The following is a 14,036-nucleotide window of genomic DNA, read 5'->3' as shown; positions in this document are numbered from 1 at the left end:
ATTCTGATCCATCAACAATTTACTTTAACTTTGCTATTCTTTAACTTCAATAAAATAATTTAGCAATATTGTTTTGCCTGCTAGTGCTAGTTACAAGTCCTATGCTTGCACCTCATGGTACCAAAGCACCTCAAAGGCACTAAAAAACAAATTACAAACATCTCAAAACAAGCTAGTCAGACTACTACTTGACCTGACTCCTAGAACCCACCTCACCCCTGCCCACTTTGACAACCTAGGATGGCTTAGAGTAGACGACAGAGTACAGCAACTTGCAATGGGCCTGGTCTACAAGATACACTACGCGACCAAGGTACCCATGTACATGTCAAAATACTTCCCAAAGGTCAGTGAATACCACGATCACAACACCAGAGGGAGCTCCACAAATCATGTAAAACCCAGATTCGGCTCAAACAAGGGACTAAACACGTTTCGCAATTATGCCACATCAATGTGGAACGCCCTGCCTAAAGCTGTAAAGGAATGTGAATCACTACCCACCTTCAAAAACACTCTCAAAAAACACCTACGTGAGACTGCAATTCGAAACTGGCCCCTACAAATGTCCTAACCTAATTGTACAGTAAATGACCAAGTAAGGCTTTGTCAACATTCCAATGTACAGTGTAAAATGTGTGTGTGTCCCCTACCCAACCCCCCCCCCCCCCCCCCACCTCCAATGTACAGCCCTCACCCAACCCACCCAACCCCACCAACCTCCTCCAATGTACAGTTTCTACGCCAAATGTATATACACTCCTTTTCTGGACACTTTTGTATCACAAACAGTACTGTATTTGCAAATCTGATATGTCATAAATGTATAGATGTAGCAGTACTGTCTATCTGTATGTCATGTATGTCATATATGTTATGATGAATTGAAAATGGGGGACCCTGGTGGAAACAAGACGAAAGTCTTTCTCTGGTCTGCATCCCCTTAACAATTGTATGTATTGAGATGTACTGTACTGTACCCATTCTGCAATCTGTTAATAAACTTTTCAATCAATCAATCAATCAATCATATTTAATAGCTGGCAACCAACAGTCCAAATGATGTCTGTTTTAATGCAATTTAAACACAGTTGAACCTGAGTCAGAAAGGGAAAGGATGGAGGAGGGTTTTGCAGGAACCAGCATCATAGTAGAAACTACAGGTGCAATATTGAGTGCCATTGTGTTAAGTGAATTTGAGCATAATACACCAATGCATAGTATATTCAGATTGGACTATTCATAAATGTGTGATTGCATTACAATAGTTAAAATGAACGCAAACAGTCCAAATGTCTGTTTAATACAATTTAAACACACAGGTGAACCTGAATCAGAAAAAGAAAGGATGGAGGAGGGAGAGGCCTTTGCAGGAACCAGCATCATAGAAGAAGCTACAGGTGCAATATTGAGTGCCATTGTGTAAAGTGAATGAAGGCATAACACCATAGTGCATAGTATGTTCAGATGGACTATTCATCATGAATTTAATGAATGCTAAATTATATTTGATGCACATGTCAACCAACTGTCCAAATAATGTTGTCTTAATGTGTTTTATGAAATTTAAACAAACAGGTGAACCAGAGGCAGAGAAAGACAGGGAGAGGAGGGAGAAGAAGCCTAGGATGGAGACAGGTGTGTGACGACCAACCAGTGCCACTGCACAACAGAGTACAAACGGCACAGAAAGTTATCGGAGCATAGATATGTTGTACGTCTGTATGCACAAATATATGAAAGAAAAACATTTGAAAATGAGACCCATTGTTTTGCATATTGACTTGACACAAAGGTAAATTAGTGGATTGTTTTTTGTTATTTGATAATTCGTTGATTGATTAGCTTGATGTATTTTCAATTTTATATGTTATTTCAGACAAATGGGGGCCGCTTGACCACAAATTCAGGGGAGAAGTGAGATTGTACAATTGGTCACCGACTTGTTCCACAGGAGCAGTTGGGGGTCAAGTGCCTTGCACAACGGCATCTTGCACGGTGGTGTAGTGGTTAACCCTGTCGCCTCACAGCAAGAAGGTCCAGGGTTCGATTCCCGCTTGGGGACCAGGTTTCCATGATGCCAGGTACTCAGGTGGGGTATCTCCCAGGCCTTTCTGTGTGGAGTTTGCATGTTCTCCCCGTGCTCGTAAGGGTTTCCCCCCGATAAGATAAAAACATGCACAACAGATCGCTAAAGCTGTGGCGTCCTTGATGAAGACGAACAGGAGCACTTGGATTGGTCCCCGGGGCGCGGCTCACGTTGACGCCCTATCTGCTCCTGGCTGCCCATGGGGGGAAGGACAACGGGATGGGAAAAGTGCAGAGAGACATTTCATCGGCGACTCAGTGCATGTGTGTGTGTTCCTGTGGGTCGCCCATCTTGCGTGTGTGTTAAAACTGCATGACAAATAAAGACTTCTAGTCTAGTATAACAATTAATCTTGGTGGTAATTGTTGAGGGATGGGAAAGCAACCCTCGTCCACATCCCTCTGCTTTAACCCTTTCACTACCACACTACCAAATGGTTAACCCTTTCACTGCGACAATACAGAAGGTTAACCTTTTCACTGCCACATGACAAAGGGTTAACCCTTTCACTACCACACTTCAGAAGATTAACCCTTTCACTAAGAAAGGGTTAACCTTCTGTAGTGTGGTAGTGAAAGGGTTCAAAATAATATATATCCTAAGTTAATGTTGTGTATATATATTTTGTATCTGTTCTAATGCGAACAAACTTCCCACCAGTTAGGACAGCCGAAACCCGACCAATCTTTCGCCATGGACTAAAAACACACTTCTTCAATCAATATCTGAAATGAAAAAAATAACCTTCTTACTATCTTCTATCATGCACTCTTCCTACTATACTAATGTCTTTACTACTATGCACTCAACACCGCAGCACCCAAGTTTCAGCACTGTTTGATGAACATTGTTACTCGGCTGAAAGGGTTGTACCTGCTGTTAGTCGCTTTGGATAAAAGCGGCAGCTAAATTACTAAATGTGATGTAAATGTGATGCTTCATTTGAGTTATGATGCGAAGCCAGTTCAGGCAGCAGTCAACTCCAGCGCTCTGCCTCAGCTATAGCCTATCACATCAGTCTGCACACACTACGCAATCTAATAGGCGTTGAAGAACGCCGCTGTATTTCAACAGGGTTCGCACAAGGTCCTTAAAGTGCTTGATTTTTTACAAAAAAAAGTCAAGGCCTGGAATTCCTTGACAACAGACTATTTGTTTTAACAAGGTTCTTAAAAAGTCATTGAAATTCAAATCAACCATTCGCATTGATAGTTTTGTTCATCCATGATAAAATAGCTCTGAATCAAGAAGTATCATTTTCTAATCTAAAGTGTAACTCATTGTCAGAAATTGGTTTTAAGCCATAAATATTGGATCCAACCAGCATTTCAAAGTGAATTGTATCCTTTTAAAATGAAAAAATATGGCTTGGAAAAGTACGTGAAAGTCCTTGAATTACATGTCTGTGGGAACCCTGTTTCAAGTTTCTACTGTGACTCCTGTGTCCTAAAGAAGCGTACAGTATTTCTGAACAACTGTCTCCCATTGGTGAACACGAGAGAACATGTCTGTCCCGTCCTAGTCATCCCTATTGGGCATCACCTGGAGAAGATGGAAATGGTATATGGTGCATTTTATATAGAGCTTTTATCCAAAGCGCTTTTACAATTTGTTCCTCACATTATACCAATTCACTCACACATTCACACACACCATGCAAGGTGCCGACCTGCTAATTGGGAGCAATTAATTGTCTTGCTCAAGGACACTTCGACACGTTGCCTGGGAGGAGCGGGAATCGAACCGGGAACTCTTACGGATTACCAGGCGACTGCTCTACCTCCCGAGCCACTGTCGTAGATGGAAATGGTCACTCAGAGTAACAAAAAGTAACAACTTCAAGGAATAAGGATGCATATTCTGATTCAGAATAATAGTAATACTATAGATTAGAATATATTTTATTTTGATAGACAGTCTCCCATAATCCTCTGGAGCAGCTCCAGGGATGTATACCTTGATGACATCACTGAATTGAGTCTTTTGAGTTTTTTTGTTTCTGGCTTTGGGAGAAAGTTGTTTCACAAATGTGAAAAGAAAAATTCACAAAGACTGGATCCCTAAGCCTTAGGAATAGCATCTATTAATTCTTAAACTAAGTGCTATTACTGTATATTGAAATGTAAATGAAAATACATAGATCCCCATCCCACCTTTCTCTTCATGCTGACTTCCCAAAGAAACCATGCATTAGTGAGATGAGATCCAGAAACCAGACCCAGTCAGTATTCTACATGATTTCACTTTACCGGTATTTTGGTGAGACAGTACCCCCTAATACTATAATAGATATCACTATGAAACTTTCCCAGTTTTGTTATGTACATAAAAACTAAGAGAAAATGTATTGCAAGCTTTCAGAATTATGAATGATATATCAACAAACCCTTCTGGAATTAGAAGCAGGATATGGATGGGAAGAAATGTGGAAAGTTTGGTGTGTGTGTATGTATTAGGGAAATGGAGTTCCAAGACTGTGTGTAAGTTAAATGCAAAGAAACCTGTTTTTGAGAAGACAACCTCAACGTTTTGTATTGTAATTGTGATCTATGGACACGATCAGACAAAATGAAGTAAAATAAACAACTAATTGTGTGTTTTCGATATTTTATTGCCAGTAGTGTGAAATAAGACATGTTAACACTTTGAGTGCCGGCGATGTGTTATGTCGTTATTTCATGCCGACCGTTGAATGCCGACGACGCTAATTGTAATTTTTTTTTTTTATTAGCGATCTGAATTCATATTTCATCAACCGAGTCTCCCGTTGGTACAGCAGCCCCTCTAGGAGCTCCGATGGGAAAATACCGCCCCCTATCGTCTATCCCTGTGTAACTGCAGCCCATTCGATTAGACTGGTGGATGTGTGGGGGGGGGGAGCCTACTGGCTCCACTATGCTGGCGAGCCGTCTGATGAAGAGGGAAGTGATCGCGAGATGGAAAGCAGCCTGGAATATATATTTACAGCAGCCAATAATCAATCAATAAACGCGATCGATATTTGGAATGGCGATCAGGAATTTGAATAATCTTTTTGGAGAACATCTGATCTAAGGTAAGGAGTCTATGTTACCAGTTTTAGGATAATCAGAGCTGTTTTCACTGAGATAACAGCGTGTCCCGTATGTGTATATGTGTGTGTGTGCTGTTGAGGAAATAAGAGAATCGATTTCTCAGCTCGCTTCTATAGCGTGCATAAGTACACATATACTATCGATAATCTAGCGTTTATTTGAAAACGATTAATAAATAGGCCGACAAATGACAACGTGTCTAGTGTATTCGAGGATATTCCAATAAATGCCGTTTATGACGGAATCTTTCTATTTTCCTGAAATTTTCGAGAAAACGATAGCTTTTCGAAATGCTATAAAAAGGATATGAACCGATTAAAAAACTATCCGTTTCGACGATGTTGACTGCAAACAAGTCATTGATAAGCGACGGGCAGATTAGACACATAGCCATAATTTAAAACATAGATTATGTGTTTTTAAGTGGATGCTGGCATCCAAGGACATTAATCAACGTTAATGGCCGGAAGCAAAATATAACAAAATCTCAATATTGTCGAAAAAAAGCAAAAAGGCGATTTCGGGGGTACTGTCTCGCCTTAATTGCAGCATTTTCTGGTAAATGTTTTGATTGGCGCTAATTCAAAATACGTATGTACAGAATATATGTTTCTTTTACTCCTTCCCTTCACTGCAAAACACAACAATTTGCCTGGGCCAGCAGAACGGACAAAGCGAGGCGTCATCTGAGGAGGACATTAAATTGAACAAACAGCTGTCGTTGAAGGTTAATTCCTCAGAAGAGACTGGTCTCTCTTGATTCCAGCTCTTTGGGGAGCGGCACCTGCAAGCAGAGACGTAAACAAACAATGATTATAAAGCACTGGCTTTTAAAAGATACATGGTATCTAAGCACAGGCAGATACAGAATGGGTCAGTAACATCTTGAGTGATTCCCCTGTAGGGTGATCAACTTGAATGTGGTGCTTATTATCAACTCAGGTTAACAACATAATTGTTGGGCCACCGTTCACACTCATTTGAGGATCCTCAAATACTTACAGATTTAAGATAGGCCACGTTGCCTTGTTTGATCTGGTTCAGGAGGAAATCGCGGGGCGTGAGGTCGATCTTCGCTGGCTCTCGCACCCGAGGGACAGGCCTCAAAGTCTGAATCACAGCCCTCAGGTTGGGTCTATCGTCCCCCATCACTCCATTATCTGTGTCCTTTTCTCTGGACACCTTCCTCAAATGGAAACTGGCCCTATCCGGTTTCATGTCCTCAAACTGCAGCAGAGGGTTAGGCTTCTTGGGAGTCCTCTTAAGCTGGACATCCCTCAGTGGGGTTGTCGGTTCCATGTTGATCGTCTGTAGCTTTGGAATGGGGTCGCGCGAAGAAGTGTGTCTGGGCTGTGAGGCTTGAGGCTCTGTAGGTGGGCTGTTTTTCCGCTGAATTTTTTGAAGGAAGGCGCTCGTCTCCGAAGAGGACGGCAAAAGACCGTTCTGCTGCAAGACCTCCAAGGGGGGCACATAACCCAGCATCTCCAGCAGACCGGGGGGCAGGTTGAGGCTGTTCTCGTACATCTGAATGGCTTCCCGGTGCTCCTTCAGCTGCTGCTGCTTCTGGTCCTCCTTCCTCACCTGCCTCTGACGGTCGAGGTTCCGGGTCAGGAGGTTGGTCACGACCATCCGAGGCCCCGGCTGCTCGAAGTGGTAGCCCATCTTCAGGAGGGTGTTGTTGGCCTTGAGCAGGCGCGAGATCTCCATCTCGGCGTGGTGGCCCAGCATGTGCCTCTGGTTGTGGAAGCGCAGCTCCGTGAGGGTCTCGTTGAACTGGAGGCAGCGTATGATGGCGACGATACCCTTCCCCGTCACGAAGTTGGACTCGATGTTCAGTGTGGTCACGCTGCGGTTCTCCCTCAGCATGTTGGCCAGGTGGAAAGCGGTGGTCTCGTCAACGCCGGTGTTGGCGATGCTGAGCGTTTTCACGAAGCGGTTCTTCTTGATGGCGTTGACGTAATCCAAGAGCATCTCTTTGGGAATGTTTTCTATGTTGTTGAGGTTGACCTCGGTGATGGAGGGGTTGTTCTTCTTGATCTTGTCCAGGGTCGTGTCCAGGTTCGTCTCGTTGCCCGAGGGCCTCGACGTCATCTTCAAGCCGCCGATCGGCAGCTTTGGAATATTCAGTTTGTTTATTTTCCGCACTTCTCTTTCCGGAACAAAAACAGGCTCCTCCTCCGGGGTCTGCTCTGCGTCTCTCGGAGGGGAGGAGTCTCTGGTATGAACTTCCTCTTCCTCTTGTGACGACAACGTGCCCGGCTGCCGGTCGACCTCTTCTTTGTTCTCGTCCATCCCTGAGGGCGGCTGATGGTTGCCGTCGGTCGCGTCACTGTGGCCATTTTCAACGCTGTCATCCGAATGTTCTACGAGATGTCCGCGATCCTCTGTGGTCGCAGGTAGTTCCTCTATCTTCTCTGCCTCTGCCTCCGTCTTGTCTCCCACTTCTACTTCCTGTGCTCTCTCTTCCTCTTCCTGATGTTCCTCCTCCTGGTCCTCAACCTCTTCCTTGATGATTTCCTCGATGATTTCCTCAATGATTTCTTCTCCTTCTTCACCGTCACCAGCCTCCTCCTCAATGACTTCAATCACTTCATACACATATTCCACGTCTTCACCATTCGCCGTTTCTTTCTTCTCAGCTTCCTCCTTTTCTTTCTTCTCAGCTTCCTCTGTCAAGGTTTTCTGTTGAAGACAAATAATCAGCTTACAATTAAGGTTAACCCTTTCACTGCCACATGACAGAAGGTTAACCCTTTACTATCACACAACCGACGGTCGAACCGGCTGTTATGTGGCAGTGAAATGGTTAACCTTCTGTGTATTGTCGCAGTGAAAGGGTTAACCGTTTGGTAGCGCGGCAGTGAAAGGGTTAAGCATTAACGAGTCCCTTCATTTTACACCTTAATAACCCTTCATGTTTAAAAAATTATGTATTAAATACCCCTTGGATTTTATTAAGGAGTTCCCTACACTGCGAGGTTGAGTTAGTTCCAATTTGAATATGTAACAGAATACACTTAGAATATACAAGTTATACGCACACGTATGCACACACACACACACACACACACACACACACACACCACATGAACAAACACAGACAGACAAGACAGATAGCCATACACACACATGAACAAACAGACAGACAGACAGACAGACAGATAGATATACACACACACACACATGAACGAACAGACAGACAAGACAGACAGACACACGCACAGACACACACACACACACACACACACACGTGTATAGTAATAATAATAATAAATTGTATTTGTAGTGCATATGTGTGTATATTTCTCTCAATATCTTAGGGTGGGTGGACACTACATATTTGTCCTCTCACCTCGCTGGGCAGCAGAGTAGCAGGCACCCTCTCTTCCTCCAACATGCGTTTGGATTCTTTCTCCCAGTAGAGATAGTCAACCAGGCCCCTGTGGTCAAACGACCCCGTAGGAGGTTTCTCTGTCTGGTCCTTCTGTCTCTGCCCTACGGGTACTCTCTCGTCCGGGGCGATGATGACATCCATCTCACTCTGGAGCTCCTGGATCTCCTCGGGAGAAAGCATGGCCAGGAGTTCATCCTCATCGATATCCTCTTCATCGATCTCCTCCGTGTCCCTGTTGTTGTTCGACATGGTCGCGTCGTTTGTATAGGAGAGAAAAAAAAGAAAAGAAAACTTCTGTCCACGGCGAACAGCTCAGGCGAGAGCGTTGACTGGAGTTTGCGGAGCTTCTATCTCATGAAGAGGCTAAAATTAAACACAGAACTGTGTGGAGGAGGGGTAGGTCTTTTTTCAGCCACTTCCCTCAGCTGGTCGGGTCGTCGCGGTCCTTCTGGATGGCAGTTGCTCTGGGTGAAGGAAAAGCGCGGTGGATTGACAGCGACAGGTGGGAATGGGATTCACCGTCACGGTTCCAGGAGGAGTCTGTGTTTATTATAGGCTCTCCATTGCACACACTATGAATTGAAAATGGGGGACCCTGATGTAAACAAGACAAACGTCTTTCTCTGGTCTAACAATTGTGTGTATTTATTGAGTCGTATTGTACCCATTCTGCAATCTGTTGGATAAACTTGTCATTCATTCATTCATTCATTCATTCATTCATTCACAGAGGTGCGTCCAGTCACACACAGCAGTAAAACATTATCGCTTGTGCTGTACACAACAACAACAACAACAACAACAACAACAACAACAACAACAACAACAACAACAAACAACCGATACAACATCAACAGGGAGGAATTGGCTGTGTTGCTAATCTCAACTGCATGCCATTTTACTGCTTGACCTTTAGTAGACACTCTTTCAACACCATCTTTTTATATAATGTATTACAAAGAGATTAGCAGACATCCCTATACCTCATCCTTGCAATTTAGCATTTAAAAAAAGCTTTAATTTGTACTTTACTGTTTGCATTTTGTACTTTGTACTCTAGGTTGTACTGTACTTTAGTTTGTATATTGTATATTTTGTATAGTGTTTGGACTTTATTATTTTTACTGTATGAAGCACAATCTCAGGAGGCTCATATACAGAACCAAGCATTTCACTGTAATGTATACCTTATACGTGACAAATAAAGCAAAACTTGAAAACTTGAGTACTATATACTGTATTAACACAACAACAGTTTAGCACTTTATTCTCAGAAGTACACTTCTAAGCAATGTTAAGTAATTAAGCATTACATCACGTGCAGGAGTGTGTTATATGAATTAGATCATGCCTGGGGTGGTTGTTAGGCCCGACGCGCAGCGGAGGGTGGTTAGACCCCCCTAGGCATGATCTAATTCCAATAACACACGACTACAAGTGGTGTAATGTCTTTTATACAATGGCCGAATTCACCCAACCTTATTGCTATAGATTAGAATAAACACACAGTAATTGAAGCATAATGGATTTATTCACAAAACCATCCACAGAGAAAGTAGATTCAATAGTAGATCCACTAGTAGACACCAGAGGGAGCTCCACAAACCATGTTAAACCCAGATAGACAGTACTGCTACATCTATACATTTATGACATACCAGATTTACAAATACAGTATTGTTTTTGTAGGGTGATTGTGGTTTATTTACATTGAGGTTCTGGGGTCACGTGGAGTGTGTTATACGAAATACCCCCCCCCCCCCCCCTCCAACCAACCAATCTCCTACCTACCAACCGCCTTCAATGTACAGTTTCTTCGTCAAATGTATATACTCTCTTTTTTAGACTCTTCTTGTATCACAAACAGTACTGTATTTGTAAATCTGGTATGTCATAAATGTATAGATGTAGTACTGTCTATCTGTATGTCATATATTATGATGCATTGAAAATGGGGGACCCTGATGTAAACAAGACGAAAGTCTTTCTTCTAATCAACAAAACTAAAACTAATACTATGCTCTATGCATCCAAAACCATTAATCAACCATTTAATGTCACTTGTCTGGACGGTACACAACTGCATAGAGTTGATCACATTAAATACCTTGGTCTATGGCTTGATTCAGAACTCTCATATAAATGTCACATTGATAATATTGTTAGAAAAGTCAACTTTAGTGCTGGTGTTCTCTACCGCAACAGAAAATGTTTCACACTCCCTGTCAGAAAGAAACTGGTTCATCAACACATTTTACCCATCATGGATTACACTGACGTAGTTTACCAAACTGCATCTAAAACCAACCTTCTTCCACTAAACACACTATTCAACCGTCTATGCAGATTTGCTCTTGGCTGCCCATATTTGACACCACTGCACCATGTATGCAAACCTTAATTTGCCAGCTCCCACAGTAAGATGACAGCAGCACTGGTTACAGTTCATTTTTAAATGTATTCACTTCAATTATCCGCAATATCTCAAACAGTATATGGACCCTTTCACCTCTAGACATCAACTGAGACACTGTGCACAGCTATTTTTTTAAAGTTCCAACAAATTTAACTACCTCAGTTGGCAAAAAATCATTCATGTTCAAAGGTCCATCTGACTAGAATAATCTTCCAGTTCATATTCGAGCTATAACATCCTCACAACTGTTTAAAACTGCGCTGTCCTCTCACCTTGAGATTACTTGTTCATGTTTCCACCAATAATGGTATAACAGATCTTTGGAGCAATCACTTGAATATGTGCTCTGTGTTTTGTTGTTTGTTTGTCTTATGTTCCTCTTGTTTGATGTTGTTTGAACCTGTTTATTATAAATTTTATCTTGTTTTGTGTTTGGTTTTTGTTTGTTTCTTTTGTTTTGTTATGTTTAATACATAATAATTTATGTATTTTGTAAGCTGTGGACCCCCTTGAAAACGAGATGGTTCATCTCAAGGGGTAATTCCAAATAAAGAATTTCAATACTTTCTCTGGTCTGCATCCCCTTAACAATTGTGTGTATTGAGCTGTACTGTATTGTACCCATTCTGTAATCTGTTAATACAATTTTCAATCAATCAAATAACAACCGGTAACTTCACTGTGCTTCTTAAACAAGATGTAGCAGTACTGTCTATCTGTATGTCATAATATAATAATAATAATAATAATAATAATAATAATAATAATAATAATAATAATAATAATAATAATAATAATAATAATAATAATAATAATAATACATCTATTTTATATAGCGCTTCTCCAGGTGCTCAAAGATGCTTTACATGGGTAGAAGAGACAAACCTATGGCAAAACAAAAACAACAAAAATAATACATGACAAAATAAAATAAAACGGACAGAATTAGAGGTCAAAAGCAAGATTTAAAACGTGGGTTTTGAGGGCTGATTTAAAAGATGTCAGGGTGTTTGCATCACGGATATGGCTGGGGAGGGCAGGGGGCAGCAGCAGCAAAGGCCCCAGGTCCGGAGCTTGGTCGTGGGAGGTGTTAGGAGGTTGGCATCAGCAGACCTAAGGCGACGGGTGTGATGGTGGAGGAGGTCGGACAGTTAGGGAGGGGCAAGGTTGTTGAGGGCTTTAAATGTGATGAGAAGTATTTTAAATTGTATCCTGTATTTGATCGGAAGCCAATGGAGGTCGTGGAGGACAGGGGTGATGTGATCAGAGCGACGGGTGGAGGTGAGCATGCGGGCAGCAGAGTTTTGGACATATTGGAGTTTATTGAGGATAGTGTTTGGTGAGCCGTAGAGGATGCTGTTACAGTAATCCAGTCTTGATGATATGAATGCATGAACCAGTGTTTCAGCAGCGGAGAGTGATAGGGAGGGGCGGAGACGAGCAATGTTCCGGAGGTGGTAGAAGGCCGTTTTGGTTATGTGGTTCACATGGGGGAGAAAAAAAAAGGTGGAGTCCAGGACGATGCCAAGGTTACGGACGTGAGTGGAGGGGGTGACAATGGAACCATCAATATTTAGGGAGAAATCCTGGGTGTGGCTGGTGAGGGATTTTGGACCGATAATGATGATTTCTGATTTATTGCAGTTTAGTTTAAGAAAGTTATTTTGCATCCATGTTTTGATATCTGTGAGGCAGGTGGTGAGGGTGGAGAGAGTGGCTGGAGTGATAGTCTTGGTGGAGAGGTAGAGCTGAGCAGGGGTGTAGCTGGAGATTCTGGGCCCCATGAAAGAATATATTTGTGGGCCCCCAATCCATGCGAGCGCGCAAGCTTAAAAAATGTGGGGCATTTATTTATTGATGAAAACGCATAATATGGTTTTTACCAATTTCTTTTTATTAATACAGGCAATTATACTTTTGAGTCATCTACATTAACTTACTTTAGGAGAATAATAAAACCATATTAATAAAAAGATAATAACAGTGTTCTCTGCCCCCCCCCCCCCCCAGTGCTGGGCCCTTGGAATCATCCTAACCCCCCCCCCCCCCCCCCCCCCCCCCAGCTACTCCCCTGGAGCTGAGTGTCGTCTGCATAACAGTGGAAGCGGAGGCCATGTTGGCGGAGAATCAGACCAAGTGGAAGGATGTAGAGGATGAAGAGCAGGGGTCCAAGTACTGAGCCTTGGGGGACACCATGAGTGATGGGATTTGCAATTGTTGATGGAGATGAATTGGTGCCTGTATGAGAGGTATGATTGGAGCAAGGTGAGGGGGATTCCGGAGATGCCAACGGAGGATTGGAGACGAGTGATGAGGATGGGGTGACTGATGGTGTCAAAAGCAGCGCTGAGGTCTAGGAGGATGAGGATGGAGAGGGAACCAGAGTCGGCAGAGAGGAGTGTGTGTTGGTGACCTTTAGAAGAGCAGTTTCGGTGCTGTGTCTGGTGCGGAATCCGGATTGAAAGATATCATAAAGGTTATTGTTGTCGAGGTAGGATTTTAATTGGGAGGCAATGGCTCGCTCAATGATTTTTGAGAGGAAGGGGAGGTTGGAAATGGGGCGGAAATTATCAAGGGTTTCAGGGTTGAGTCCGGGTTGACAGAAGCAATTTTGATGTTATGATGTATTGAAAATTGGGGACCCTGATGTAAACAAGACGAAAGTCTTTCTCTGGTCTGCATCCCCTTAACAATTGTGTGTATTGAGCCGTACTGTATTGTACCCATTGTGCAATCTGGTAATAACATGTTCAATCAATCAATCAATCAATCAATCAATCAAATAACAACCGGTTTGATTGATTGATTGACATTTTTACTAGGTAACTTCACTGTGCTTCTTAAACAAGATGTAGCAGTACTGTCTATCTGTATTTCATGTATGTCATATATGTTATGATGAATTGAAAATGGGGGACCCTGATGTAAACAAGACGAAAGTCTTTCTCTGGTCTGCATCCCCTTAACAATTGTGTGTATTGAGCCGTACTGTATTGTACCCATTGTGCAATCTGGTAATAACATGTTCAATCAATCAATCAATCAATCAATCAATCAAATAAC

The 14,036-nt window shown here is 42.5% G+C and overlaps 1 protein-coding gene across 1 annotated transcript; it reads right to left on the bottom strand.

The window, feature by feature from the left end:
* Positions 1–5,834: 5,834 nt before the first annotated feature.
* lmod3 (leiomodin 3 (fetal)) lies at positions 5,835–8,806 on the bottom strand (the record flags this gene model as incomplete). Its single annotated transcript, XM_084333583.1, has 3 exons — positions 5,835–5,947; positions 6,166–7,845; positions 8,516–8,806. 3 exons carry the CDS (start codon positions 8,804–8,806, stop codon positions 5,900–5,902), a joined length of 2,019 nt encoding a protein of 672 aa, XP_084189709.1. The 3' UTR covers positions 5,835–5,899.
* Positions 8,807–14,036: the final 5,230 nt, after the last annotated feature.

Source organism: Notolepis coatsorum (assembly GCF_963971535.1).
Source record: "Notolepis coatsorum genome assembly, chromosome: 17".
Taxonomy (NCBI): domain Eukaryota; kingdom Metazoa; phylum Chordata; class Actinopteri; order Aulopiformes; family Paralepididae; genus Notolepis; species Notolepis coatsorum.
This window is presented reverse-complemented; position numbering and strand designations above follow the sequence as displayed.